This window comes from Anopheles nili, chromosome 2, assembly GCF_943737925.1.
Source record: "Anopheles nili chromosome 2, idAnoNiliSN_F5_01, whole genome shotgun sequence".
Classification (NCBI taxonomy): Eukaryota; Metazoa; Arthropoda; class Insecta; order Diptera; family Culicidae; genus Anopheles; species Anopheles nili.
Window position 1 is genome coordinate 28,525,469 of NC_071291.1, and position 24,441 is coordinate 28,549,909.

At 48.5% G+C, this 24,441-nt stretch overlaps 5 protein-coding genes across 5 annotated transcripts; 3 read left to right on the top strand and 2 right to left on the bottom strand.

Moving 5' to 3' along the window:
• The first annotated feature begins 30 nt into the window (after nt 1-30).
• On the top strand, nt 31-9,227 carry LOC128720802 (ferrochelatase, mitochondrial). The gene is made up of 3 exons (XM_053814501.1): nt 31-130; nt 7,719-7,866; nt 7,963-9,227. Exons 1-3 carry the CDS (start codon nt 31-33, stop codon nt 8,924-8,926), a joined length of 1,212 nt encoding a protein of 403 aa, XP_053670476.1. The 3' UTR covers nt 8,927-9,227.
• A 1,135-nt stretch (nt 9,228-10,362) lies between these two features.
• Nucleotides 10,363-13,107, top strand: LOC128732090 (regulator of G-protein signaling 7-like). The gene is made up of 5 exons (XM_053825253.1): nt 10,363-11,321; nt 11,417-11,530; nt 11,608-11,733; nt 11,821-12,112; nt 13,048-13,107. The coding sequence occupies exons 1-5, from the start codon at nt 10,363-10,365 to the stop codon at nt 13,105-13,107; spliced, it is 1,551 nt and encodes a 516-aa protein (XP_053681228.1).
• Nucleotides 13,108-14,634: 1,527 nt separating this feature from the next.
• LOC128720812 (DNA repair protein XRCC3) lies at nt 14,635-15,557 on the bottom strand. Its single transcript, XM_053814512.1, has 3 exons — nt 15,524-15,557; nt 15,122-15,462; nt 14,635-15,054 (listed from the first exon to the last, which is right to left on the bottom strand). Exons 1-3 carry the CDS (start codon nt 15,555-15,557, stop codon nt 14,635-14,637), a joined length of 795 nt encoding a protein of 264 aa, XP_053670487.1.
• A 305-nt stretch (nt 15,558-15,862) lies between these two features.
• On the bottom strand, nt 15,863-17,864 carry LOC128731483 (twinfilin). The gene is made up of 4 exons (XM_053824605.1): nt 17,840-17,864; nt 17,591-17,668; nt 17,422-17,533; nt 15,863-17,359 (listed from the first exon to the last, which is right to left on the bottom strand). Exons 1-4 carry the CDS (start codon nt 17,862-17,864, stop codon nt 16,543-16,545), a joined length of 1,032 nt encoding a protein of 343 aa, XP_053680580.1. The 3' UTR covers nt 15,863-16,542.
• A 690-nt stretch (nt 17,865-18,554) lies between these two features.
• LOC128730701 (cyclin-G-associated kinase) lies at nt 18,555-23,045 on the top strand. Its single transcript, XM_053823778.1, has 5 exons — nt 18,555-18,687; nt 19,093-19,466; nt 19,539-22,616; nt 22,694-22,855; nt 22,935-23,045. Exons 1-5 carry the CDS (start codon nt 18,555-18,557, stop codon nt 23,043-23,045), a joined length of 3,858 nt encoding a protein of 1,285 aa, XP_053679753.1.
• The last annotated feature ends 1,396 nt before the right edge of the window (nt 23,046-24,441 follow it).

Consider the following 24,441-nt stretch of genomic DNA (forward strand, 5'->3'; position numbering starts at 1 on the left):
AAATGGGACGCTTCGTAGAACGAATGCACCATGGGCGATATATGCCGGCATCAACCGGAGTGGATGGAAAAGCTCGCCTTCGGTTTCAACGTCGGTCTAGAGGATCTTCCAGCGTTCCTGGCTTTCCAGCGTGTGTGTGTGGTTTTTAGACACACAATTTCGATTCCCCCGTATTTTAGCCACCCAAAGCCACCGGGTCTCGCCCACTGTGCGGGCGGTGGTAACATGATCACGCTCGACATTTGCCTAAATCTCGTTCTAATCGACCATTCGAGGGCTGGTTCCGTGGCATTCGTAGCGACCATAAAGCCACACGGACGGAGCCCAAAAGGCGGCAGTGTTTTCGAGCCGGTGTCATAAACCCAACGCAACCGCCCGAAGATAGCCGTGCGGGCGTAGGAAAACGCGCAACGCAACAGCCCGTATTGACCGGGTTTTATTTCCTGCGCCGTTTACCTTTTCGGGCTTTTCTTGCCTTCTCGGCGTACGGTTTCTTCCACTTTTTCCACTTCATGAATGGTGCCCACGGTAACGGCCAGGCTGGCGGGAGAATAAAAAAAAAAAAGCGCACCAAATCCTCGGTTCGCCAGACGTCGGCTGCCATTTGTGCACCTTTTCGGGGTTTTGGGTGGGTTTTTAAATTGATTTTAATTGTACAGCCGGCTTTTGGGCATTGAGTTGGAAATAGCGGCACTCGTTAGCACGTTTACCGCTCGTGGTTTTTGCTATCCGCCGAAAGGGAACGCGTGCAAGGCGGCCAAAGGGACACGCGGCCGGTTTGTGGTCTAGTTTAGGGCCCACTTTCCGGCCACAACAAGGACTAAAAACCCACACGCGCGAGACCGCAATAAATGTGGCCGTGGCCGTGGTGGTCGGAAAAGCTGTGCCGAAAAACCTTACACGCAGGAAACGGCGAAGCCTTATCGCTCCGGGTTTGGCGAGCAGAAACAAAAAATCAACAACAACAAAAAATGAGGGCGGAAGGACCAGCAGACCCGGGGAATGACAATATTTACCCCCAATTAGCCATCCGGTGTGTAAGGCTCGGTTTAGGACCTACACGGGACTCATACCTGCCGCTGTTGTGACATGCGTGAGTGTCCGTGTGTGTCCGTGTGTGTGTGTTTCTGCTTGTGGTCATTTAAAGACCGGCTCTCGTCCCGCATTGGAAGGAAAGCCCGAAAGCGCGTGTGCGAAATTTTTTTTCCGGCAAAGAAATTGAAGAAGAAAAAAAAAACCTTAACCTAGACAACCCGGGAGGGCGACCAGGGTGATCGAAAAAAAAATCAAACACCGACACCGCCGTCGGCGGGAAAAACACTAAAGCCTGGCAAAACAATCGCCCACCGGGGCGGAAAAACGGACGGGACCACCGGGCACGTCTCCGACGGGCGAGCCAGCGATTTGCGTGCGCCCCCAAAAAGCCGTTGGCCCTTTAGCGTATCTCGTTTTTTTTTTTGCTTCATTTTTTTTTGCTTCATTTTTTTTTGCTTTCTTTTGTTACCCATTTGTTACCCATTCTCTTTCGGTGCCCTGGCTGTGGCGTCTATTTTGACACATTTCCCAGGCCGGGACGGACCGAGGCGGTGCGGAAACGGATGCGGTATCAATGTTTTGACACAACGCGGCCAGCTCACACAGCACATCGCCCTGGGAACCTGGGCAGGTACACGCCAACGTATCCTTGCGATTCGGAATTCCCCGTTTGTTGCCGCTCCGCTTTGAGTCGTGCGCTCGAGCTGCGGATTGAAGCGGACAAGCCAGGAAAGGCAGGCACGAATTAGGCCCTGCCACAACCCTAGAGTAGAGATTGTAGATCCGATGGGTCTTCGCTTTTCCGCTACCGAAGCGCACGAACGCGAGCTTCACTTCGAGTGCTTCCACGCCGCTGTCAGGACACACGGGGTGAGTGTGGAAGGGCCGGAAGGTGGGGAGAGGGGAGGGAGGGCGGGAGGGGGCGCCACCAGCAAATTAAAATGGAATGCACCTACCACCGTGCACCACCCATTGTCGCCCTTCTCTTCTGACTGCGGCGGCCGAAAAACGATGAACGATGTGCAATGGGTGCCGGAAAATCAATTATCTTATTAGGGCGGTTGGCGGAAAATGGGGGGTGGAAAAGCGAAATGAAACACGCGAACACGTGAGAGGGTGGGACGTCAAGGAGGGGGGTGGGAGGGAGAGGCACGGGTGGGAGTTGAAACGGAACAGAACGCAGCCAATAATCAGTTAAGGAGCGAGTTTCTGTTTCGTTTGGTTGTGAGATTTCAGGGACCTCAACACGTAGGACGAGAGAAAGAGAGAGAGAGAGAGAGAGAGAGAGAGAGAGAGTCGCATCGAGACGAGTAAAGCCCGAAAAAAAGGGTCCTTACGTTGAAAGTGCATAAATAAAACACCTTCACCGAGCGATGGTCAGCGCGAAACGAGATCGGACATCCGCCAAAGGGCACCCGCGGTAGGGTCCATGAAATTCGCTAGAAATGAGTATCCAACCGATCGTCCGACCCTACCGGCCAGCTCGAATATTACCGACCGTACCGACCGTACCGACCTGTGCCGCGAAACGATACCAGAAATGGTACCGGTTGAGGGAGTAGATTCCTCCCCACAAGGGGACGATGTGGGATGAAAAGTTACGCCATTTTCGCAAGGGCTCGCAAAATCAACTGCACTAAGCCGGGCTTACATGCTCGGATGGAAGCGATGGTTCAACGCGCGGATCTGGGAGCGAAAAAGGAGCCTTACAAAGAAAAAAAGGAAAAAGCTTTGGCAACAAAACCTGATTTATTATTTTCACACTAGTTCGGGCGATGCTACTTAGAGTATGCCGGGTTACTTGGATGGTTGGATGTTTTCTACATTGCGCTTTTCGAAATGTCAAACAAACAAAAATAACAAGGACATTGCATTGCGTTGGATGGAGCTTTGTTTGATATGGCAATCGAAAGCATCGCAAGCTTTTCTGCTCGAGCGATATGAAGAAAATGTGTAGATGACACTTTCACCTTGAACCTTTAATCCATTGTTTCTCGACGAGCAGAAGCATCAAAGGGACCACCTGGTTGTCGAAGCCTGCCTCAAAGCACCCAGGACCTGTCGCCTGACGTCATCAAAGGTCCACCCTTCTCCTGCCGGGCTTCTGACCGGGTGTCAAACGACAGATAATAAGCGCCCCAATTAGCAGCATTTAGATAGGCTGCTCAAAACTAGGCCCGCTCGGACGGCACCACCGGCGCTTTTCGAGAGCTTTTCAATCCACCCACTCAGTGGCGCATACCCACACACACACACACACACACACACACCCAGGCGGGTGGGTATCATTTAGCATGCCTTTTTCATTGCTTCACCCTTCGGTTGCGATGACCGGGACCGATCAGCTCCAACCCTCTGGCACTCTACACGCCACCCCCAACTCACTCCGCCATATCCCCCCCGTTGCCGCCGAGCAGTGGCGATCGTACGGATCCGCTTCTTTTTTCCCCCTGCTACTCACCCATCCACCTCTCCTGGGAGGTTCTCCTGCGCCACCTTTGCTCGAGCGAGCTGTTTGTTGCTTGTTGTTTTATTTTCATTTTATCTTTATCTTTTACCTTTTGCTTCTTTTTTTCTTTCTTTCTCTCTCTCTCTCTCTCCTCTCTCTCTCTCTTTTATCTTCTTTGCTTCTCTGTGTTTCCCCTCCCTTCGTTTCCTTGTTTGCTGCGGGTGTTTGTGTTTTGTACCTTTTCTTGCTTTCATTCTTTCGCTTTTCTCCTCTATTTTTATGTTCTGTTGCGCTGTGTTTTGTTGCCTTTTTTGTTCTCTCCCCCCGTTCGCTTCGACCCGGTTGCTGTTACCCCGCACCTCCCACCCAACCCTCCTCCTGGTTCCTTTCTCCTTTTCCCACACCCCCGCCACGCGGGCTTTCCCTTCCTTGATCACCCGCTCTCGCTACTACTCCCGTGTGCATGTTTTGCCGTTGTCCTTCTTCTTGCCCATTTTTCTTGCCTGCCCGGCCCGGGCTTCCCTCTACACACACACACACACACACATGGTCGGTCCCATTGCCGCTCGGATTCCCGCTGTTTCATGTTTTCCCATTCTTCACCGCTTCACACAACACTAATATTCAATTTAAAATATTTTGAAAGCCACCAGAAGAAACACGGCCAGCGCGCGAGAGAGAGAGAGAGAGAGAGAGAGAGAGAGGGAAAGCGCGTGCCAAGAAAAGAGAGAGAGAGAGAGAGAGAGAGAAAAGGAGATAGCGAGCCGACATTCCAGCATCCACCATCGCATCGGCGGCACAGGTTGGAAACGGTGCGGCGCATCCCTGGACCGGCGGAAACCGGGCCCGTGGCGGAGTGCGCGGATCGCTGGACCGGGGGGGGGGGGGGGATGCTGCGGGATGCAGTGCGGGCGGGACGGATGGTGAGCGGAAGGGCGTGAGAAGTGGGCAGCAAATGATCTCGACCGTCTTCGTCGGGGCGCTGCTCCCTGCACGGTGCACCCGAGCGAAGGGTGGTAAGGGAGATGGATGGTTGGGAGGGGGAGGGAGAAGGGAAGTGATCAAAAAAAGCGAACCGACGGCGCGACTGACAGGACCACACACATACAGGCACGCGCGAAACCGGCTTCTCTTCACACCGCGCGACCCCCTGCCGGCCAGCAACAGAGAGAAGGGGGTGAGCTTTAGGGGGTGGCGGTGCGCGCACACACTCGCACACATGGCGCATCTCGTGGGGATGTGCGGTGGGTGGAAGAGAAGGGTGGCAAGGATGGAAGGGCGGCCCGTTTAGGAGGTGATGACGATCGGACGGGCCCAGTTAACGATCATGGGAAATGTGCAATGATTATGGGATATTCGACCGTTTTCTCGTCCGTGCGTCCTGCGACCACCTTCCCCGTTCCCTCTCTTGCCCTTCTTCTCCTTCCCCCTTGCCGCTTCTGCCTGTTTGAGCAGCCTGCCTGTTCCTCCTGTTACACGGCGAGAGCGTTGTCACTAGCGTGCCGTTTGCTCGTTGCGTGGTTTTGCTTGTTTGCTGTCTCCTTTTTGTTCGCTTCCTTCCTTCCTTTTTCCGCCTGCGGCTGGGTATTTGAGACCCTACTTCCACGGGCCCCACCCTCCAGACCGGGTGCCCAGTCCAACAGGCAGAAGCAGCAGGAGCCGGACCAGATCGAGCAACCGAAATTCAGCCGCTCCAGTGCAGGCGTGGGGGGGGCCTGGTGGCATCCCCACCCGGTGGGAGGTTGAGTACGGGGGGGGGGGGCGTGCAATGGATCATGCTTCCAAGACGCGACCACTCGAAAGTTTGCTCCCGATTTTCTGAGATTGCGTGAAAGCGAACACGTACACGGGATGCGCATAATAGGGGGGTGAGGTGTGATGGTGGGGTGGAGAAGAAAACCCACCACCAGAGCGTTGTTTTAGGGGAAAGTCGTTAAGCTGCACAAAGAGTGTGTGAGAGAGAGAGAAAGAGAGAGAAAGAGAGAGAGTGAACTTTGGTGGGTGAGTTTTCAAGTGCAAGTGATGCTTTTATGCAGGCGATCTTTTCCGTACACTACTGTAGCAACAGTAACGTTCGGATTTCCGTTGGATGACAAGCAGTGCATCTCACTGCACCCAATGCACGGCGATCAAACGACCCTCGCAGGTTCGTCGGCAACATGATCGTCGGCTGCGGCCATTTCGAATCGAATGCAAACGGCTCAAACGGCGTGTCTCCGATCGGGTTCCCTTTCTGCTACTGACGACGAGCCAGTTGATGAATGGAAAACGACCACGATAACGGTGATGAGCTGTTGATGGAGGGAGGGGTTTTCCTTCGCCGGGGGATGCGAGTGAAAAGCTCGCACAACGCATCTACACCAGAAACAAACCCAGCCAGCTTTATTGCGCCATCGCCGGACCGAGGAGCCGTCTAAGAAGAAAGCACCCGTCGTGGTGGTTTGAGTCAGTTTTCAGATGTGATCGATCGACACGTTGCTGATTGACCTCGATTCGCCACTCCGTTATTCGGCAATCACGTACTTCTCGGAGCTTGGACAACGGAGATGTTGGTACACATTGTACTAGAGCTATGGCAGAGGGCGCATAAGGCGTGTTTGCATAAGGCGTAGGAGATGGGCAGAAGTTGTTCGAGCACAGGTCCTGTACGTTGCATCACCGTGACGCGTGGTGGGACCAAAACAAGAAACCTTTTGCTAGCGGGGTGGAAAATGGAACACGAAACCCGTGTTGTCTTTCGTGCGACTGGTGTAACATTGTCGGACAGCATGAGTCCTTATCGCAACCGCTTTGTCGTCGACCTTTCGTGTAATGTTTGTGGCAATCTTTGGGTCATCACTGACCTTGGTTGGTAATTAAATTGATCTAAGACAAATGAGCGAAATGTGTGTAAAATGGATTACTCCGCTTTCGGACAATCAATCAGACCTGCAACCACTTTTGTTCTTTTTAAGGTTTTGATACACGATTGGCTAGAAAAGAGATCACAACTGATATAATCTTGAAAGCTGATGAATCTTAAATACATTATATATCATAGAACTGTTGATAACACTAAACAAATGAATGTATGAACTATAAACCAAATTGTTTTTGTGTAAAAGCTTGAACAAGAAAGAAATGGATCGAATCTATAGACATTCTTGTAACACCGTTAAAACATTCAAAGAGTGTACGATGACATTATTTTGTATTTTTGCATTTCGGTCGTTGTTGATATACTACATCCTTTTATCAAGAACAACTTTTAAGATGATTTAATTTGATATTCTATTTATTACTATGTAGAAGGGGAATCTAAAAACCGGTGAGAGAGTTTTAAATAACTACTCATTAAATTCTAATCTTCAATTGAAGAAAAAGAAAATTATTTCAAATTGTTAAACCTATTTATGATGCATATATCTTTCAAACGTTACCATTGTGCCTACCAATTCATGATATATCTCTTGTACATTTAAGCGTTTTTTCTCTCTTGCTTTGTTCTCCCGCGTAAAGGTCTCCTTAATGAGAGAGCGACATTGAAGAGAGAGAAAACGCTTAAAATGCTCAAATAAATTCGGACGGAAATTTGTAATGATTTTTGCATACATTCTGGCGTTCTAAACGATGAAAAGTTTGCAATTATTCCAGCGAAAACTGTTTTAGATTTTTCATAGTGTTATTTAGTATAAATGCTAGAGCTATCGTCCATTATTGCATGGATCTTTATTTCATAAACGGACGATATTTGAAATCCCTCAACACAACAGTCGAATCGAGTCGCGTATAACAACAATGTTACACGTATAGCCGCGCGCTTACAACTGATGACAAACGTCAAAATGGGAGAATTTCGAATTATTTAAATAATATTGTGATATTCCGTCCATCAAAACACTCAGGGAAAAGCAGAACGTCTGGCCTACAGTCGCCGCCACACAAGATAATACCGCTTTCGTGAATATTAGAACCTCTCATTATCTTGAGACGGTCCAGGAACCTGAATTTTTCATATCAGCTTGCGAGACAAAACAGAAGAAAAAAACATATTTTTCCTGTGTCGTTTTGTGCACGTGTACCCCATGTTAAATGTACAGAAAATGCATTCGTTTTTGAGAAAATGTGTTTTCCCCACTGCAGCAAACCATGGTATGTGTGTGTTGAATGATTGTAATATTCCATTTGTTCATCGCGCTCGCCTTTGTTTCTCTTGGAATTATTGCTAATTTGCTATTGCTGTGCACCTTTTAAGGCTTTCACCAATTCCGAACCATGGCGACAAAACCGCGAACCGCAGTGGTCATGCTCAACATGGGTGGACCACAAAACACGGACCAGGTGCACGACTACCTCCATCGCATCATGACCGACCGGGATATGATCCAGCTACCCGTGCAGAGGTGAGATAACGCATCCCCACCACCGACGGGGATGTCGTAACTCTGCCATCTCCGGACCACCCTGCAGAACGCTGACCCACCGTTTACCTCTTGCAGCAAGCTCGGCCCGTGGATTGCGAAGCGCCGCACACCCGAGGTGCAGAAGAAGTATGCCGAAATCGGTGGTGGCTCACCGATCCTCAAGTGGACGAATCTGCAGGGTGAGCTGATGTGCAAGCAGCTAGATAAGCTGTCTCCTGAAACGGCACCCCACAAACACTACGTAGCCTTCCGGTACGTGAACCCGCTGACTGAGGACACGTTTCGCGCCGTGGAACAAGATCAGCCCGAGCGGGTTGTACTGTTTTCGCAGTACCCACAGTATAGCTGCGCGACATCCGGATCCAGCTTTAACGCCATCTACACGCATTACAAAACTAACCCGTCCAACGGCCTGGCCAAGGCACGCTGGAGTATGATCGATCGCTGGGGAACCCACCCGCTGCTGGCAAAAACGTTCGCCGACAACATTCGCAAAGAGCTGGAAAAGTTCCCCGTCGACAAGCGGAAGGACGTGGTGTTGCTGTTTTCCGCACACTCGCTGCCGCTGCGTGCGGTCAACCGGGGCGATGCGTACCCATCGGAGGTGGGAGCAACGGTGCAGAACGTCATGCAGGAGCTCGGCTGGTCACACCCGTACTGTCTCGTGTGGCAGTCAAAGGTTGGCCCGCTACCCTGGCTCGAGCCTTTCACTGAGGACGCCATTAAGGGCTACGTGCGGCAGGGAAAAAAGAATTTCATCCTTGTACCGATCGCCTTCGTTAACGAGCACATCGAGACGCTACACGAGCTGGACATCGAGTACTGCCAGGAGTTGGGCCACGAAGTCGGCGCAGAAAAGATTGGCCGGGCAGCCGCCCCGAATGATCATCCACTGTTTATCGACGCGTTAGCGGATGTCGTGCGGCAGCATCTAGCAAATGGCGTTACGATTGGGCCAAAGTTCCTGCTCCGTTGTCCGGCCTGCGTCAATCAGAAGTGCTCGGTCAGCAAGCAGTGGTTCCAGCAGTTGTGCAATTAAATAGGCGTGCATTTGGGCTTACGAGGTTTGCGACTGATAATGGGTGTAGAGGGTGCGTAACTGGTGATGATAATAATAATATAAAAAATGTATTCAATCTCGTTCGGCGGTAAATGATGAAATTTCTTCCAGCGTGTTATCTCGCGCATGAATTTGAACAACTGTCTTAGCGTGTCATGCATAGCGGATTTTGAAACAGCGACCCAGCTTGTAGCAAAACGTTTGTTATCGGTCAAGTGCAACAGAGATTGCCCGCGTATTGCTGTTTCAACACGTCGCAGGGCAATAAACTGTATCACATTTCGTGACGGTCTAATCCGGTGCACTTAGTTGGTGGTATACATTTATGAGCTAATGTACATTCGAACCAACGTGCGATTGGTAATGTTCATATTTCATCATTAGCAGCTCTTCTCTGCTCGCTAGCGATTTGTGTAAAATGTTTCCGTAACTTTGTTGTTGTTGCGAATTTTACATAGTAACTGCACCAGAGAAAGAGAGCATTTGCTAGCTAAGAGAGTTGCAAAAACGATGTTGCCTATGTTGCTATGAACGATCGCACACGCCGCTTCCGTCCACTTAAGCCATCCAGGACGTTCGGCTACCGTGCGGTGTTGTGTCCTTTTTCCATCCTTCTCAGCACGACTGGGACGCTCTCGCAGGGTACACTCTCTAGCAACGTGTTCCATACGCTCGCGAGCTGATTGCAGCCCGCTCGCAAATGTCGGAAAATTGCGCTCAGGGACACGAGAAAACTCTACCGATAGCCCCCCCTCCCAACACACATACGCGCGCGCGCGAACGCATACACACGTGAATGTCCTTGCGTGTTCCCCGTGCTGGGTTGAGATGTGAAAATTGCCATTTTCAATTTTGCACTCCGTCGGGCAGCCTCGCCACCGTCGAAGGCTGGGTGTTTCTTTGCTGGCAGAGAAAGTCCCGACCGACGGCCGGATCGAAATGTGTTGCCACGTTAGCGTATCGATCGGTTGACCACCGTTTCGTCCGGAACTGACGGCCGTACGGCCACGTTCGTGTGTGCAGCAGGCGGCTCGGAGCTGCCCGGAGGTTCCTGCTGCGACCAACAGCAGTGCTTTTGGCAGGGAACAGCGTGCTCGAATAGGTGGAATATCCTTGGTGGTGCAGGACCGGAGTGCAGCTTCAAGGCTGTTTGTTCAAGGAGTTGGGTGTGTTGCGTGTCCGTGTGCGCCTAGTGAACCGTGCTGGCCATCAACAACTGTTCCGATTCAGACCCTTCCGGGGGATGCCGTTTGCTCACCTGTGATTGCAGGCGCACCCTCGCACAAGCACATCGAGTCCGCGTGAGAAAAAGTGGCGAAAACCCAAACGCGCACTGGCCGAATTCGTCCTTTCCCGACTCGAAAACCAGCCCCGAGCCATACTGCAATACATTTCAGCCCTCACCGTAACAAAGGATGGTTACGAAGAAAAGTGTCGATATAGAGAAGGAAAATCTTGCAAAAAACATGTTCTCCGGATCCAGCAGCGGTGCCGCGGGTCTTGCGCCAAAGTCATCCGGTACGGGTGGACCCAGCGGCGGGTCGTGCAATGCGGTGGTAAGCTTTAGCCCCAGCACCATGGCCAACAGCAGCCATATGGTGCAGCAGATCCAGCCACACGGCCAGGATGCGCCCAACATTTTGGTGTACAAAAAGATGGAGGCCATTGTCGAGCGGATGCAAACGGAGGGCACTGGCGTGTCGGTGCGCACGGTGAAGGCCTTTATGAGCAAAGTTCCGTCGGTGTTCACGGGAGCGGACCTGATCCAGTGGATCATGGCCAACCTGACAGTGGACGACATCAGCGAGGCGCTGCACCTGGCGCACCTGCTGGCGTCCCACGGATACCTCTTCCCGATCGATGACCACCAGCTGACGGTGCGGAACGACGGCACGTTCTACCGCTTCCAGACGCCGTACTTCTGGCCGTCCAACTTCTGGGAACCGGAAAACACCGACTACGCCATCTATCTGTGCAAGCGCACGATGCAGAACAAGACGCGGCTCGAGCTGGCTGACTACGAGGCGGAAAACCTGGCCAAGCTGCAGAAGATGTTCTCACGCAAGTGGGAGTTCATCTTCATGCAGGCGGAAGCGCAAAGCAAGGTGGACAAGAAGCGCGACAAGCTCGAGCGCAAGGTGCTGGACTCGCAGGAGCGCGCCTTTTGGGACGTACACCGTCCGATGCCGGGCTGCGTCAACACGACCGAGATGGACATCAAGAAGGCGTACCGGAAAGGCGCCTCGTCGCTGGGGTCCGGGTCGGCTGGTACGGCGGCCAACAGCAACCCGGCGGAAACGATGGCCAAAACAATCACCCTGCTGAAGCAGAAGCTCGACCGACGCACGATCAAAGTTTCGAAGGTCGCCGAATCGTACGTACACTCTAGTTCTCGTTAATTTCCTCCGTGGGTTGTGCTTCGGTGCGGATTAATGAGAGGTTGGTGTGTTTTCTGTCTTCCGTCCCAAGGTACATGTCGTACTACGAGCAGTACAGCGAGTTTGATTACTTTTTTTCGGCTCCGGACCATCCCAACCCTTGGCAAACGGATAATGCTGAATTTTGGGACGCCGAAAAGTTGGGGTATGACGGCCTTGTACGAATGTGATTGGTACAATTTCATTCCACGTCTGACGATCCGCCTTTGGGTTCACTTGCAGGAAGGACATTCCGATGAAACGAGTCAAACGGTGGGGCTTTAGCTTGCGGGAACTGCTGAACGACCCGATTGGACGCGAACAGTTCACCAAGTTTCTGGATAAAGAATTTAGTGGCGAGAATTTGAAGTAATGCTTTAGATTGTTTCAGACCCAACGGCGCGCGCCGATGCAAGGTGAATAATTCGGGTTTCCTATACTTATTCAATTCCGCAGGTTCTGGGAAGCGATACAGGACATGAAGGCTTTACCGCAGTCTCAGATCAAGGAAGCGGCTCAGGCTATCTGGAACGAGTACCTCGCGCCGGATGCCGCCTGCCCGGTAAACGTCGATTCCAAGTCGCTCGAGCTGGCCCGTGAGGTGGTCAAAGAGGGCGCAGCTCAGCCGACCCGATGGTGCTTCGATGTTGCGGCCGATCACGTGTTTTATCTGATGAAGAGCGACTCATACTCGCGCTTTCTGCGTTCCGATATGTACAAAGACTGTCTGAACGGCTCGAAGAAGAAGGTAAAATCCATTCCTAACCTCTTTGGCGTAAAGTTAAACTACTAGATAGCTTAGAATCGAGGACCACCTTGGTACTCATTACAACACTAGAATAGTCGTAGCTGGCGCTGTACATCGATTGCCAGACTTTATTAGACAGCGATTCGTTGCATCCTTGCTGTTGAATTTATCTCAAAATCAATTTGTTGTGTACTGGTTCTTAGTAATGCTGCTTCTAGATATAGATTTATTGCTATGCTTGCCATTTTGTAACGTTCGAACATTTACTTATAGTCGTCTATTCGATCATTCCACTCTTTTTTCTAGCCATTACAAAACAATTTCGTATTTCGATTTGCATAGAAAATATTCATTCAAGAGCGATACATATTTCTATCATTTGAAGCAATTTGTAGCTGGATTATACTTCATATTTGTTTTGTTAATTAGTATATTACTGCTTGACATTAGTTTGTGAACCAGATATCCGTTTTAAAAAAAATAGAGGCTGCATAAAAGATGTTTGCTGTGTAAAGAGAGTACAAAAAAAATAAATGAGGCTCTAAAAATCACCCTTAAGACACAAACAACATGTGACAGAGCTTTTTTACATTTTTGATAACCTGCGAGCATATTTTTCAACAAAACATATGTATATTATGTATATCAAGGACATATTGGCTAGTTTGCTCTGCTGACAAACACGTGCGAAACCAGCAGCAACAAACATGTACATTACTTTTATCATTCTATGGTAGTGATGTTTCATCCAGCAAACCAGCATCACAGCGAGTTCAAGCTTCACAAAAGCAGTAGGATTTGATTGGCGATAGTTAGAGTATAGCATGTGCTCTGTAGCAGTATTCTACATCCTTTCTCATTGCATCTCATTTCATGGAACTCATATGTAGTGTACGCTGCCATACTTTACTCTAATATTCCCCACAATTTTTCAGACATCCGTCAAAGGACTTCGAATATTTTCCGGAAGAAAAGATACGCCTGTGATAAATTAACTTTTATCTGTTGTTCGCAAATGTTTGTTTCTAACGCGCATGTATCGTTTTGTGATGAGTTTCTAGTGAACGGCTACCATGTCTGTTGGAAAGGCGTTGAACAGAGTACAACATTTGAAAGTATTGTTGCTTTGGTGTTGCACAGGGCAAGATCTATAAAGCTTATGTTTTTTCTTATGGAAACCATCAACACCGCCTCGTCAACGGTCATTCTTGTAAACGAATGTTGCCGAATAAATACTCTAAAAAACGAGAACATTTACTGCAGGGAGGCTTGAATTTAGCAGCACATTAATGTTTTAGAACGATAAATCTGATGCTGATATAAAAGGCACCTAGGGTCACAACATGGTAGCAAATACCAGTAATTATTGTATGTTTTTATTTCCTTAATTAATTACACAATCGCTGTTCATGTTTTGACTACAAAATTCGATAGGGAAAGGTACTCCTGCAGAATAGCAAATAAAACAATAAAACGACCTAAGCAACGCTTTTTACTTCTGTTGCAAAATTTTCCACGTAATCACGTTAGGAGTAGCGGCAGGACAAAATAAAAAAAACAATGTCTATCGGGTTCTTGTTCAGAATGTGATGTGTATATAGCGTTAGGTCGTAATAATCAAACAAGAAATAGCCGAAGAAACTACTAGGATGTTTGAAAAACAATCCGTGTCTATCAGCTGTGTATTGTTACTACTGACAATCTGATTTCACTAGAAGAAAATGCATCTGCGCTGGTATCTTACCTTGTACTTACTGGTACTTGAGTTACCCTACGATTACTACTGCTATATTATTAAAACTACTACTAATGCTACTACTCTAACGTGTTGTTAAATATCGACGTTTTAAAAACGACATTACCCACCACCGTTCGTAAACAAGAAAGACAAACAAACACTAGTGAGAAATGTTTTAAAACATACGATTACAGAGACTAGACTAGTTGATTATAATTAGTGCGTACGTGAGCAGCATTTTAAAAGACTCAAGCAAACGGTAGCAAACATGTGCTTAGTTTAGGAATGTTGTTGAGATATAAAAGAAGTAAAAAAAAAATAGACAAACGTGTCCGCACTCTGATGCTTAAATCTGATATAAAATCTTACTACTTGCCAAAGGTGGATGTTATCGCGCTCATAGGATCTGTTTAGGAAACTGTTTAGAAATATTACTAAACAAAGCATTTATGTACCGTACCGTTAACAAACAATCCTATATACTATACTTTTTACCATATTTGCTCGAAAAATGATTGTATTGCTGTGTATGGGAAGGAAAGAAGGAAGAGAGAGAGAGAGAGAGAGAGAGAGAGAGAGAGAGAGAGAGAGAGAGAGAGAGAGAGACCGATAAATAGAGACTACAGCTAGTATATCACTGTTTCGAACCCGATCGCTCATGCAAAGTATTTGGCCGGTAGGCGCCGCGAATCTATCTTTATGAACAATAATAAATCTGTATACTACTGCAGGTGTGTACACTACGAATGTCTTTTCATTCCGGCTTATTTTAGTTAATACCGTGCTATTCCTTTAAGTCAATCGGACCAGACGCGTCAATTCCAAAATATCCGTACGTGGGGATCAACGAAGGACCGAACACCACCGAACATCGCCTTTCGTTGGAGTTTGCTATTCGAAAGAGCTGCAACCTTGTGTGCACCAGAGAGCCCCACGCTAGCCCAAGCGCAGGAATGATGCGTTCATCTTCAAGCGTTGCCGAATCGATCACCGATCGTACCTGGTTCGTGACGAATAGTGCAAAGTTGTATCGCTCCTGCAATTGCTGCAAACGATGCACTATCGTGCGGAATGTACCCGCACGAGAAACGTAATCTTTCTCCTCCAAAAACGGATTCGTAATTGAATCGATTATGAGAATACTGATAGGCGTTTTCTGCAATAGTTTCGGCAACCGATCGTACAAACAGGCCGTCAAGGTAGTCTGATAATTGGGACACATTTCAGCATATTACTAGGTAGTGTGGGTAATTTTAATTACTATAACTTACCACACAGCGTATGTGTTCTACGAGAATATGGTCTGCAAAATTGCGAAGCTGCACCAGTTGATCGTTCGCATTCGATCGCTTACATTCCATTTCCATCTGCATCAGCCTTTTGGAGGGAAACATGTGCTCGGTGCAAATGTATACCACGGAATGATTCGGAGCTTGGCGCTGGGCTTCTAGCGCTATTTTTAGTGCTATCTGTGTCTTACCGGAGCCTGGATCTCCAGCCAACTCGAATATCCCTCGCATTGGAATGCCTCCATTCGTCAAGTGGTCAAGAACGGCCACACCAAAGCTTAGTTTGCGCCAACGGTCTGCATGTTTCGTGACTATATCGTTCCCTGAAAGAAATGAGGATCGATGATGTTTACAAGTCCTTAAAACAACATCTACATCTCCTACCACTGGTAAATCCTTCGAATCGACACTCTTCCATCTCTAGAATAAAGGTAAACACTCAAATAGATTGCCCTCATCACATCTCGTTGCGCGCCAATTTTTGACGGAATTTTGAAAACAATTCTTCTGACATTCCAAAGCCTGCACGATCAACAGTTTGTTTATTTGGAATCGGAAGGATGAAGTTCAAGGTCATCGCCTCTTCTTATGAATACTTAGCAGCATGAACCATCTCAAAAGCTGCAGATTTAAAGTAAATTACGCTTCGTTATCCAACCAGCAAAGTCAGGAAAAGAAAATACATTTTCGTTGAAAAATAGAGTAATGTTTTATTCAGTTTGATCATTATTGAACAATTTTATTGGATAGTTTGAGCTTGCGCAAGAAAATCATAATATTGTTAGATAATGCTAGCTTCCCACAATTGAGCCTCTCTACAGACAATACGTCCCATACTTACGTGCATATGTATAAATAAATTTGCGCTCGAGGAGCTTCAACTAAAAAAGGCAGCGAATAGCGAGTATAATATCCTGTATTCGATGGCCGAATATTTAACGACGAATGCCTTTTTGGTAGTCGTGATGCATGTGTATGCCGAACATTGAAAACCACAGTAGTAAAATTTGAATTTCGAGAAATGCCCTTTCGCACACATGTTTACTCTTCTCAAAATAAAATATGTTTCTTAAATTGTGTTTTGTATGAATAATACTTTCGATACTGTACACGTTTCATGGAGAAATTGTAAGGATTGTTTGAAGATGGTAGATTGATTCTCATGTGGATGTTCGTACTTGCCACTGCCACTTGACCGTTGTTCTTAGATGCTTGAACTACGTGAAATGGGTTCAATAAGTTAGTTTTTACTCAGACAAAAACGTACGATAGTGTTGCATTACCACAATGCGTTTGTGAAATGCAATGAAAGGTGGGTAGTCGGTAGCCAGTTCAGCGTAGCCTTTTAGTGTTACCCCGTCAATAATCGATTCTTTCGGCCAAATTTTAGCACCATTCACATTCTATTCTACAGCCTGTGGTTTTGTCAGTCTTTTGGCTCCGCGGCTTGGTGGTCCTTTCGGCTTTGAAAATTGAGGCCGAAGGTTGAGCTTCCGCGGATGAAGCTCTTCGTGCAGAAACTCTTCTGTGAGCTCTGCTCCGTCGTCAATTTCAAGCTTTTTCGCCACCTCGATGCCATGTTTTTCAATGGTCGCAGAAAAAGGTCCCTTACAGCTGGAATACATCATTCTCTCTCTGATTGAGCAGCTGTATCCGGGCATAGAGTAGACAAAAACGACGCTCTCTAAATATTTTTCTTCGTGATGGTGCTTGAAAATATACATATGGTAGCGTGCATGATCGGTCGGGATTTGCGCTGGCAGTGCATTCAGCTCGATGTTGGCCGCCTTCACTAAATGAATTTTTTCTTCTTCAAGATCGATGCGGAACTGTAAATAGTTATACCCGCCTCGGCGCATATCATGCAAGGCTTGTGCAACCGCGTCCGAAATCGGACAGTTGATACCACCAAGCGTTTGTTGTTTCGTGTCGATGCCGAAATCTGTCTTTACCTCAGTTTTCCGTAGCTCAGCCAACTCTTCCTCTCGGCTCGTCAGAGGTGCCGGAGAGCTAAAATCAACTTTATGTTTCTGATATCCCTGTAGGGTAGTTTCTTCCTTGGACGTTGCATTTAGTTCCTCTTTAATGTGGCCTGAACCGAACTCTAGTTTTAGCGTTGCCTTTGTTGAAGCGTATAGCATTTTCTGTCGCACCGTCGCTGATTCTGGCACCCAGCTCATTAGTAGCCATGCGTACCCAGTAGGAATTTTATAATCCAGTCTGCAACATTGGGATACCATAATGTAGCGTGGTATTTTCCGTGACCGTACAATGTAAATTACCTATAGAGTATGTAGCATGGCGTGCTTTCCTCGATCAGAGGTCTCACCAATGCGTCGTAATCCTTTTCCCAGTCTCGTTTTACATCGTTATGGCTCACCAACCGCAGCTCCTCTAAAACGTTATTTCAAATTAGCTACAAAACTGGTATGCATTCAAAATACGACTTACCATTATCAATTGAAACTTTCAATACTCTCGTTTTTCCATCCTTGCATTTACCGAAAAATTTCAACAGCTCGGCATTAGCTGAAAGTTAAACAAAAACCATTCTATAAGTCAAAACTGTACTGCATACCACTATATCATGCTCATGCGAAAATAAATTTCCTTTCTAGGGAAAATGGACAAAGCAAGCTTTCCATGATGGAGGCGTTGGCAAGTGAAGAGGATGATTCATTTGGTCAGTGGAAAACTTACCCTTAATGCCAGTCTGGTGCGACATACTACGATTTGATTAGATTGTTGCGCAGAAGAGGTGCGTAAACAGGAACAATAAACTGTACACTAGCGGGGGTATTTTAGGTTGATGGAGCGAAACCAAAACAAATCGTACGGGCAAGACGGGCGAGATCACAAAATTTCTACTTTATGGAGGATGAATTTCACTTGTGACGATAATGATTACATCAAAAACAGCTGTCAAACTGCAGTCCCCGAGGCACTTGTCAGCTTGCACTAACTGTTGGTCGGTATATGCAAAAAATGCTATATTATCAATGAAAAGATTAAAAGGTATGATTCAAAGCCAGCGGAAAATATGTGGAAATAATTTAGAAAAATGCTTCTCCTCAGCGCGTCTGGCTTGCTGGACGTAAATGTAAATTTCGGGCGTATTAAAGTATTCGGCACCCGGACACAAACATCGTTTGTTGACAGCGTGGTGAGAATGCAGCTTGACAGCGGAGCAAAGATGCCCACCCACCCTTCCCTATCCAGGATACACGGCTGTCGTTGTCGTTGTGCATTATCGGGAAGAAAGAAGCAAGAATCCCGTATTGTTCCAAGGAAAGGGGGTGTTTAGCGATTAGGATTTTACGCGCAGGAAAACGGATCGAAACCAGCCCCAACATCGCATAATCACTGTAAAAACTACGGTCCAGCTGTGTGTTGCGCTTACGAGCGAGTGGTCAAGATGAGTGACTTTCTGAAATCGGCCATAAACTACTTCAACGCGGCACCGTCGAACGGATTGGACAACGATTTCGTGGGCCAGACGGTGCAAGTGGCAAATGTGAAGCTGCGTATCAAGCGCGTTATAGCGGAAGGTTAGTGCCACCCAGATCCGCGATGCGTCTCTGCTTGTGAACCTCTTTTTATCGTTATCGCAAAGCAGAGCTTCCCTATGTAATCCTACACTAGCTCCTAGCCAGCTGTTAGTCATCGGGAGAAACCAGCACGTATCATATTTTAGCAGATCCCGAGCAGTGTGGTACACGCGTACCGTATCAACATTGCTGGTGCAGACTATGCGCTTTACGGGGCGAAAGGAATGTCAAAAACATTTAAAGGACACAGCTGTAGTTCATGGTGCTTAACGGGCAAAGGTCACATTTAAAGCTTGTCATTTAAGAGAAGCAGGATAATCTGCTAGCAGGAGGCTGTCGTCGTAGTTAACGAGCATTTCATGGTTTCACTAGAGGAGCTTATTTTTGACCGAATTTTTCTTCCAGGGGGGTTCGCGTACGTGTACGTGGCTCAGGATGTTCAGACCAACGTCGAATACGCGCTCAAGCGTTTGCTCGGCACGGACAAGGAGGAGTGCAATAACATCATACGTGAAATCAACATCCACAAGCAGGTGTCGGGTCATCCTAATGTGGTAAAATTCGTCGCTGCCACATTCATCGATCGCACGCAAAGCGCCAATTCTCAGCGCCGTGCTGAATATTTGCTCGTATCGGAACTCTGCAAAGGAGGATCTTTGTACGACTGCCTCGAGCAGGATCTCGCTCCCGAAACGGTGCTGCGAGTGTTTTATCAAGCGACCAAAGCCGTCGCCCATCTGCACAGCCAATCGAAACCGATTAATCATCGGGACATTAAGGTACTATCATGAAGGGGGGGAGTCACGTGTAATTGAAGTACAAATTACTAATTGAAAATGTTTTGTTTTTAGATTGAAAATTTCCTTCTTGGAAGCGATGGGCTGTTAAAGCTGTGTGACTTTGGATCTGCTTCCACGGACAGTTTCGCTCCTGATGTGACATGGAACGCCCAGCAACGCGACACACTCGAGGATGCTCTGACGCGCTGCACGACCCCTATGTACCGGGCTCCCGAGCAGCTCGACACTTGGGCAAACTATCCTATCGGTATCAAGATGGATGTGTGGGCGCTCGGGTGCATTCTATACTGTCTCTGCTACCGGAAGCACCCCTTCGAAGACTCGGCCAAATTGCGCATCATAAACGCCAACTACACGATCCCCACGACCGATTCGCGATATGCGTGCTTCAGCGAAACTATTCGTGGATGTTTGCAAGTCGATCCGAACCAGCGATTCGATACGGCCACGGTCCTGGAGCGGTTAGCAGCAATAGCCGAAACAAAAGGATGGCCTTTGAAAGCCCCACTAGGTTTACTGGGTAAACCATTGAATTCGCCATCGTCCGGAATGACTCCGACACCTAGCCCAAGCCACAATGGACCGAATGGTGCGGCAGTCCCGGAAAGACCTGCTCCACCGCGTCCCGTGTGCCCGCCAGGTGGCCCGGTGCCAGTTAGCAGTGATGGATCACTTCGGCATAAATATCCCCAGCGGCCACCTGATCCGGTGCGCGTTACAGTGAACTCGGCACCCCTGCACCCGGGAGCTGGACCGTCGCCCTATCCGACGCCCCACGGGCAGCCAACGTTTAGCCAGCCCGTTCCACCTGCGATGGGAGGAGGCGGTGGACTTTTCTCGTCGATAAAAGGTGGCGCAGGTAGTTTTCTAAAGAACCTAAAAGACACGTCCTCCAAAGTGATGCAGACGGTGCAGCAAAGTATCGCCCGGACCGACCTGGACATGAGCTACATCACGCAGCGTATCATTGTTATGCCGTGCCCGTCCGAGGGCATAGAGTCGGCATACCGTACGAACCACATCGAGGATGTGAAGGTGTTTCTCGACAGCCGCTACCAGCCGACAAAGCTGAGTGTGTACAACCTGGTCCCGCGCAACAGTTGCCCACGGTTACCCCCGCCAGTGCGCACGGTTGATGTCGGCTTCATATACGCACCGGTTCCGGCTCAAAGCGGAAAAGCACCTCTGCTTACTGCGTTGTACTCGCTGGTGGAGGATATCTACGGATTTCTGAGCGCAGACCCGAAGACGGTCGTCATCATCCAAAGCCCTGATTGCGGGCGAGCGCTGGCAGCAACAGTCGTGTGCGCGCTTCTGATCTATGCTTCGATGGTAACGGAACCGGAGGACGCTATGCAAATGTTCGCCATTAAACGGATTCCGCCCAACTTACGGCCGTCTGAGTTGCGCTATCTGTATTATTTAGGGGACATCGTTCGATCGGTGCCCCACCTACCGCACTACAAGCCTGTAACGCTGGTATCACTCGCGGTTTCACCCGTGCCGCGCATGACAAAGGCCCGCGATGGCTGCCGCATGTACGTGGAAGTGGCCACGGCCGATCGGACGATCTTTTGTACGCTCCAGGATTACGAACGGATGCGACTGTACCACATGTCGGAAGGCAAAATTGCGCTCGCAATGAACGTGACGGTGTGTGGTGACGTTACGATCAGCCTGTACCACGCCCGCAACGCCCTCGGTGGAATGGGACGTCCGCAGGGGCTCAAGATATGTCAGCTGCAGTTCCACACCGGGTATATCCCCGAGGAAGAAACGTTAATAAATTACGATCGCTCGGAGTTGGATGAGGTGCCCGATTTGGAGCACGTGCCGCAAAAGTTTAGCGTGGCACTGAGTGTGTTTGTAGGCGACTCGGAACGACCACCGTCCACCCAGTTGCCCTGGCGGTCACCTAAGGCGGCACGAGACCCACGCATCCTGTTCGCCTCCTTGCAAGAGTACGAAGAACACGTGGAGAATTTTGTCACGAAACCAAGCGGTAACACATCGAGACAGGGCGGCACCGATTCGACGGCTCCGCATAGGCCACCCCCTCCTCGACCAGCCCCACCGTCACCACAACCGATTCGTCGGGTGTCGGGTGATGAAACCCTGTCGGAATCACCCGGATCTCTTCCTAACGATGCAGCGGAGCAGGAGCAACGCGAGGCTGATCTTTTGAACCTAAGCAAATCTAGTCATGGCGGCGATCCACCAAAATCGCAACCACAGGTTTCAAAAGTTGAAGAATCGTTCGATTTGCTCGGTGGTCTATCGGCACCGGGAACGGACAGTAACGCCGGAAATGGGCGCCCGAACACCGATGGTACCAGCGCGACGAAGACCACGGCTGTGCTGGATGACATTTTTGGCACCTTCGATGATGGTGGCAGTTCCCTACCAACGGCAAAGTCTAGCAGCGATCTGAACGGATTAAATCTTAACTTTGATCACTTTGGTGGAGTAGCCCAACCGGCGGGTGGTAGCCCGTTCACAAACGGTGGTGGACAACCGGACGCGACGGCTAACAACGCCAACAACAGTTTCGGTTTCGACGCGTTTGCAGGAGTGGCACCGCAAGCATTCTACAACAGTGCCGCTCCGGTTCAGCCAACATCGGCGGCACCACAGCAGCAGCCCACGAGCGGCGGGCCCGCGAAGGATCCGTTTGCGGATCTTGGCAATCTCGCGGCTGGCCTGGCAGGGGGAGCCAGTGGTCCTACCACCTCGGCCGGCTGGAGTGGAAAACCCGGAACTACGCCGAGTCCGCGTTCGACGCAGTTCTCCAGCCCGACGCATCAATTCAGCGGAGCCAGCACGGCCAATCCGTCTCCGAGGGCGCCATCGACTCCGAACCACCAGATGCGCAGTCCAAATGATGGCCAATCGCAGGCACGGCCCGACTACAGCCGATCGCATTTTGAACCCCCCAAGAACGGTGGTAATGGTGGTGCAAAGGATGGTGCAGGTGGTGGCCGCTCCGGAGACATATTCGGGGATATTCTCGGCCAGCAAGGCTACTCGTTCGGAAATACCAAAAACCAAGGTCCACGCACGATGAACGACATGCGAAAGGAGGAACTGGTGAGAGAGATGGATCCCGAACGGGTGAAGCTGATGGAATGGGTACGTACGCAAGCAATCGTGCTTCTTGAGTGATGCATAATGGTTGAATTTGGCGTTCCATTCATTTCTCTTTCTAGACCGAAGGTAAAAAGAGCAACATCCGTGCGCTGCTTTGCACCGTGCACACCGTGCTGTGGCCAGGTGCTAAATGGACAAAGTGTGAAATGCACCAGCTCGTGTCGGCGGCCGACGTGAAAAAGACCTACCGTAAGGCGTGTCTTGCCGTTCATCCGGACAAGGTACGGAATTTGGCTGCTCTCTTGCTGGCCTACTGACCATGCAACCATTAAACTTTGTTTTTCATCACTGCTATTTCAGCACACGGGCACGGAAAATGAGACTATGGCCAAGATGATATTCATGGAGCTGAATAATGCGTGGACAGAGTTTGAGAGTGATGCCACCCAGCAAAATTTATTCGCCAACTAAGGCGAGTGGCTGGACACATCCAAAGACTGGTCGGAGTGGTCGGTAGGTGAACATTTTGTTGATTCGTTGCAGTGGTTGTAGGGTATCACCACGGAATGTCCCTTATGCGCTGTAGATTGGACAAATTGCGCCCTAAAAAAACAAACATTTTTCGACACACATCACATAACTGTTAGTGTCTTGTGCGGTATACTTACGATCGTTTCGCAATGTTGTGTTCCTATCCTCAGATTAATTTCTATCTTCCTTATCAACGAACACACAGGCCAGAGATATAATCGAGATAACCACATCAGTAACGGAGAGAATGGAGGGGCAATGAACTGAAAGGCAATGTTTGAATGAAGCTAATGTGATAATTTGTCCTTTTCCTGTTCATTTTAATACCGAAGAAGTGCATTTTGAACATCACAGAGTCAGTCGCTACGCTCGAATGCCCTAAAGAGTGAAGCAAAACGTATGATATCGACGATTTTTTTCTTAGGCATTTAACACGTTAACATGAATGCAATCGAGAACTACTTATTTGTCGCATTGACTGGTTGGTGATGGAAAAGTATTACAACCGTGATATGTTGAGACATTTTACCCACATTCTGTTTGTGTATGCCATTACAACCGATGGCACGTGCGTATAGTGTAAAGTTTAAAATAGCGGAAAAGCCTAACTTTCTGTTTCGAAAAAAAAAAACATAACCGGCTACCTGTTGTACATGGTACCGATTTCGTCATAGTAAATGTATCGAATAATAAATTTGATGGTTTACTATCTCGCGAAGAGTTGCATGTTGTTGCATTAGTGCACGAACCGAAGTATGTTACTACTTTTAAATAGCCAATTAGCTCAGTTTACACCTGCAGCAAAGGGCATCTGCATATATCACAACAGATCAATTACTGCTAGAAAAAAATGTGTTCCGAATAGCATACTGCATGCCTCTGTATATGATTTTTGTTGGCATGGTAAAGAAGAAAAGTAATAGCGTTGTTCGGCAGGAACAGGAACAGGATGCCCGCTTGGACGACGATTAGATGTGATGTATGAAATATGCTGTATGCACTAACATATGATTAACGAGATTAAGATGAACGCTTATTGCACTCAATCCACACTAAACAATTTGCCTGCAATTTTGGTGAATGAAGCAAGCAGCAGTCATTATGGTAGCCAAATGGACAGTTTTAACAATCTGCATGCTTGTTACCCAAGTTGTTGATCGTTTATTGTAACGTTTATGTGTGTACGAGCGCGCATATGTGCGTGTGTGTCAGCCAGTAACTTATTCCCCAGCTAGATAATGTGCAAATAAAACTCAATTTCCATTCATTCTGCCATGTGCACATATATATTGCATAGGATACCAGACGTGCTGGGAAGGATCTCCTTCCAAGAGGA

Excerpts from the sequence above, each read along its gene's own strand:
- LOC128732090 (XM_053825253.1), top strand. The coding sequence starts at position 10,363 with ATGGTTACGAAGAAAAGTGTCGATATAGAGAAGGAAAATCTTGCAAAA. Across the intron at positions 11,322-11,416 it reads GTTTCGAAGGTCGCCGAATC|GTACATGTCGTACTACGAGC; the intron begins GTACGTACACTC and ends TTCCGTCCCAAG. Across the intron at positions 11,531-11,607 it reads TGGGACGCCGAAAAGTTGGG|GAAGGACATTCCGATGAAAC; the intron begins GTATGACGGCCT and ends GTTCACTTGCAG.
- LOC128720802 (XM_053814501.1), top strand. The coding sequence starts at position 31 with ATGGGCGATATATGCCGGCATCAACCGGAGTGGATGGAAAAGCTCGCC. Across the intron at positions 131-7,718 it reads AGCGTTCCTGGCTTTCCAGC|GCTTTCACCAATTCCGAACC; the intron begins GTGTGTGTGTGG and ends GCACCTTTTAAG. Across the intron at positions 7,867-7,962 it reads ATCCAGCTACCCGTGCAGAG|CAAGCTCGGCCCGTGGATTG; the intron begins GTGAGATAACGC and ends TACCTCTTGCAG.
- LOC128731483 (XM_053824605.1), bottom strand. The coding sequence starts at position 17,864 with ATGTCGCACCAGACTGGCATTAAGG. Across the intron at positions 17,534-17,590 it reads GAAAGTTTCAATTGATAATG|AGGAGCTGCGGTTGGTGAGC; the intron begins GTAAGTCGTATT and ends ATAACGTTTTAG. Across the intron at positions 17,360-17,421 it reads CCATGCTACATACTCTATAG|ACTGGATTATAAAATTCCTA; the intron begins GTAATTTACATT and ends CCAATGTTGCAG.
- LOC128730701 (XM_053823778.1), top strand. The coding sequence starts at position 18,555 with ATGAGTGACTTTCTGAAATCGGCCATAAACTACTTCAACGCGGCACCG. Across the intron at positions 22,617-22,693 it reads GGGTGAAGCTGATGGAATGG|ACCGAAGGTAAAAAGAGCAA; the intron begins GTACGTACGCAA and ends TTCTCTTTCTAG. Across the intron at positions 22,856-22,934 it reads TTGCCGTTCATCCGGACAAG|CACACGGGCACGGAAAATGA; the intron begins GTACGGAATTTG and ends CTGCTATTTCAG.
- LOC128720812 (XM_053814512.1), bottom strand. The coding sequence starts at position 15,557 with ATGGAAGAGTGTCGATTCGAAGGATTTACCAGTG. Across the intron at positions 15,463-15,523 it reads ATTCGAAGGATTTACCAGTG|GGAACGATATAGTCACGAAA; the intron begins GTAGGAGATGTA and ends CATTTCTTTCAG. Across the intron at positions 15,055-15,121 it reads TAGAACACATACGCTGTGTG|ACTACCTTGACGGCCTGTTT; the intron begins GTAAGTTATAGT and ends CCCAATTATCAG.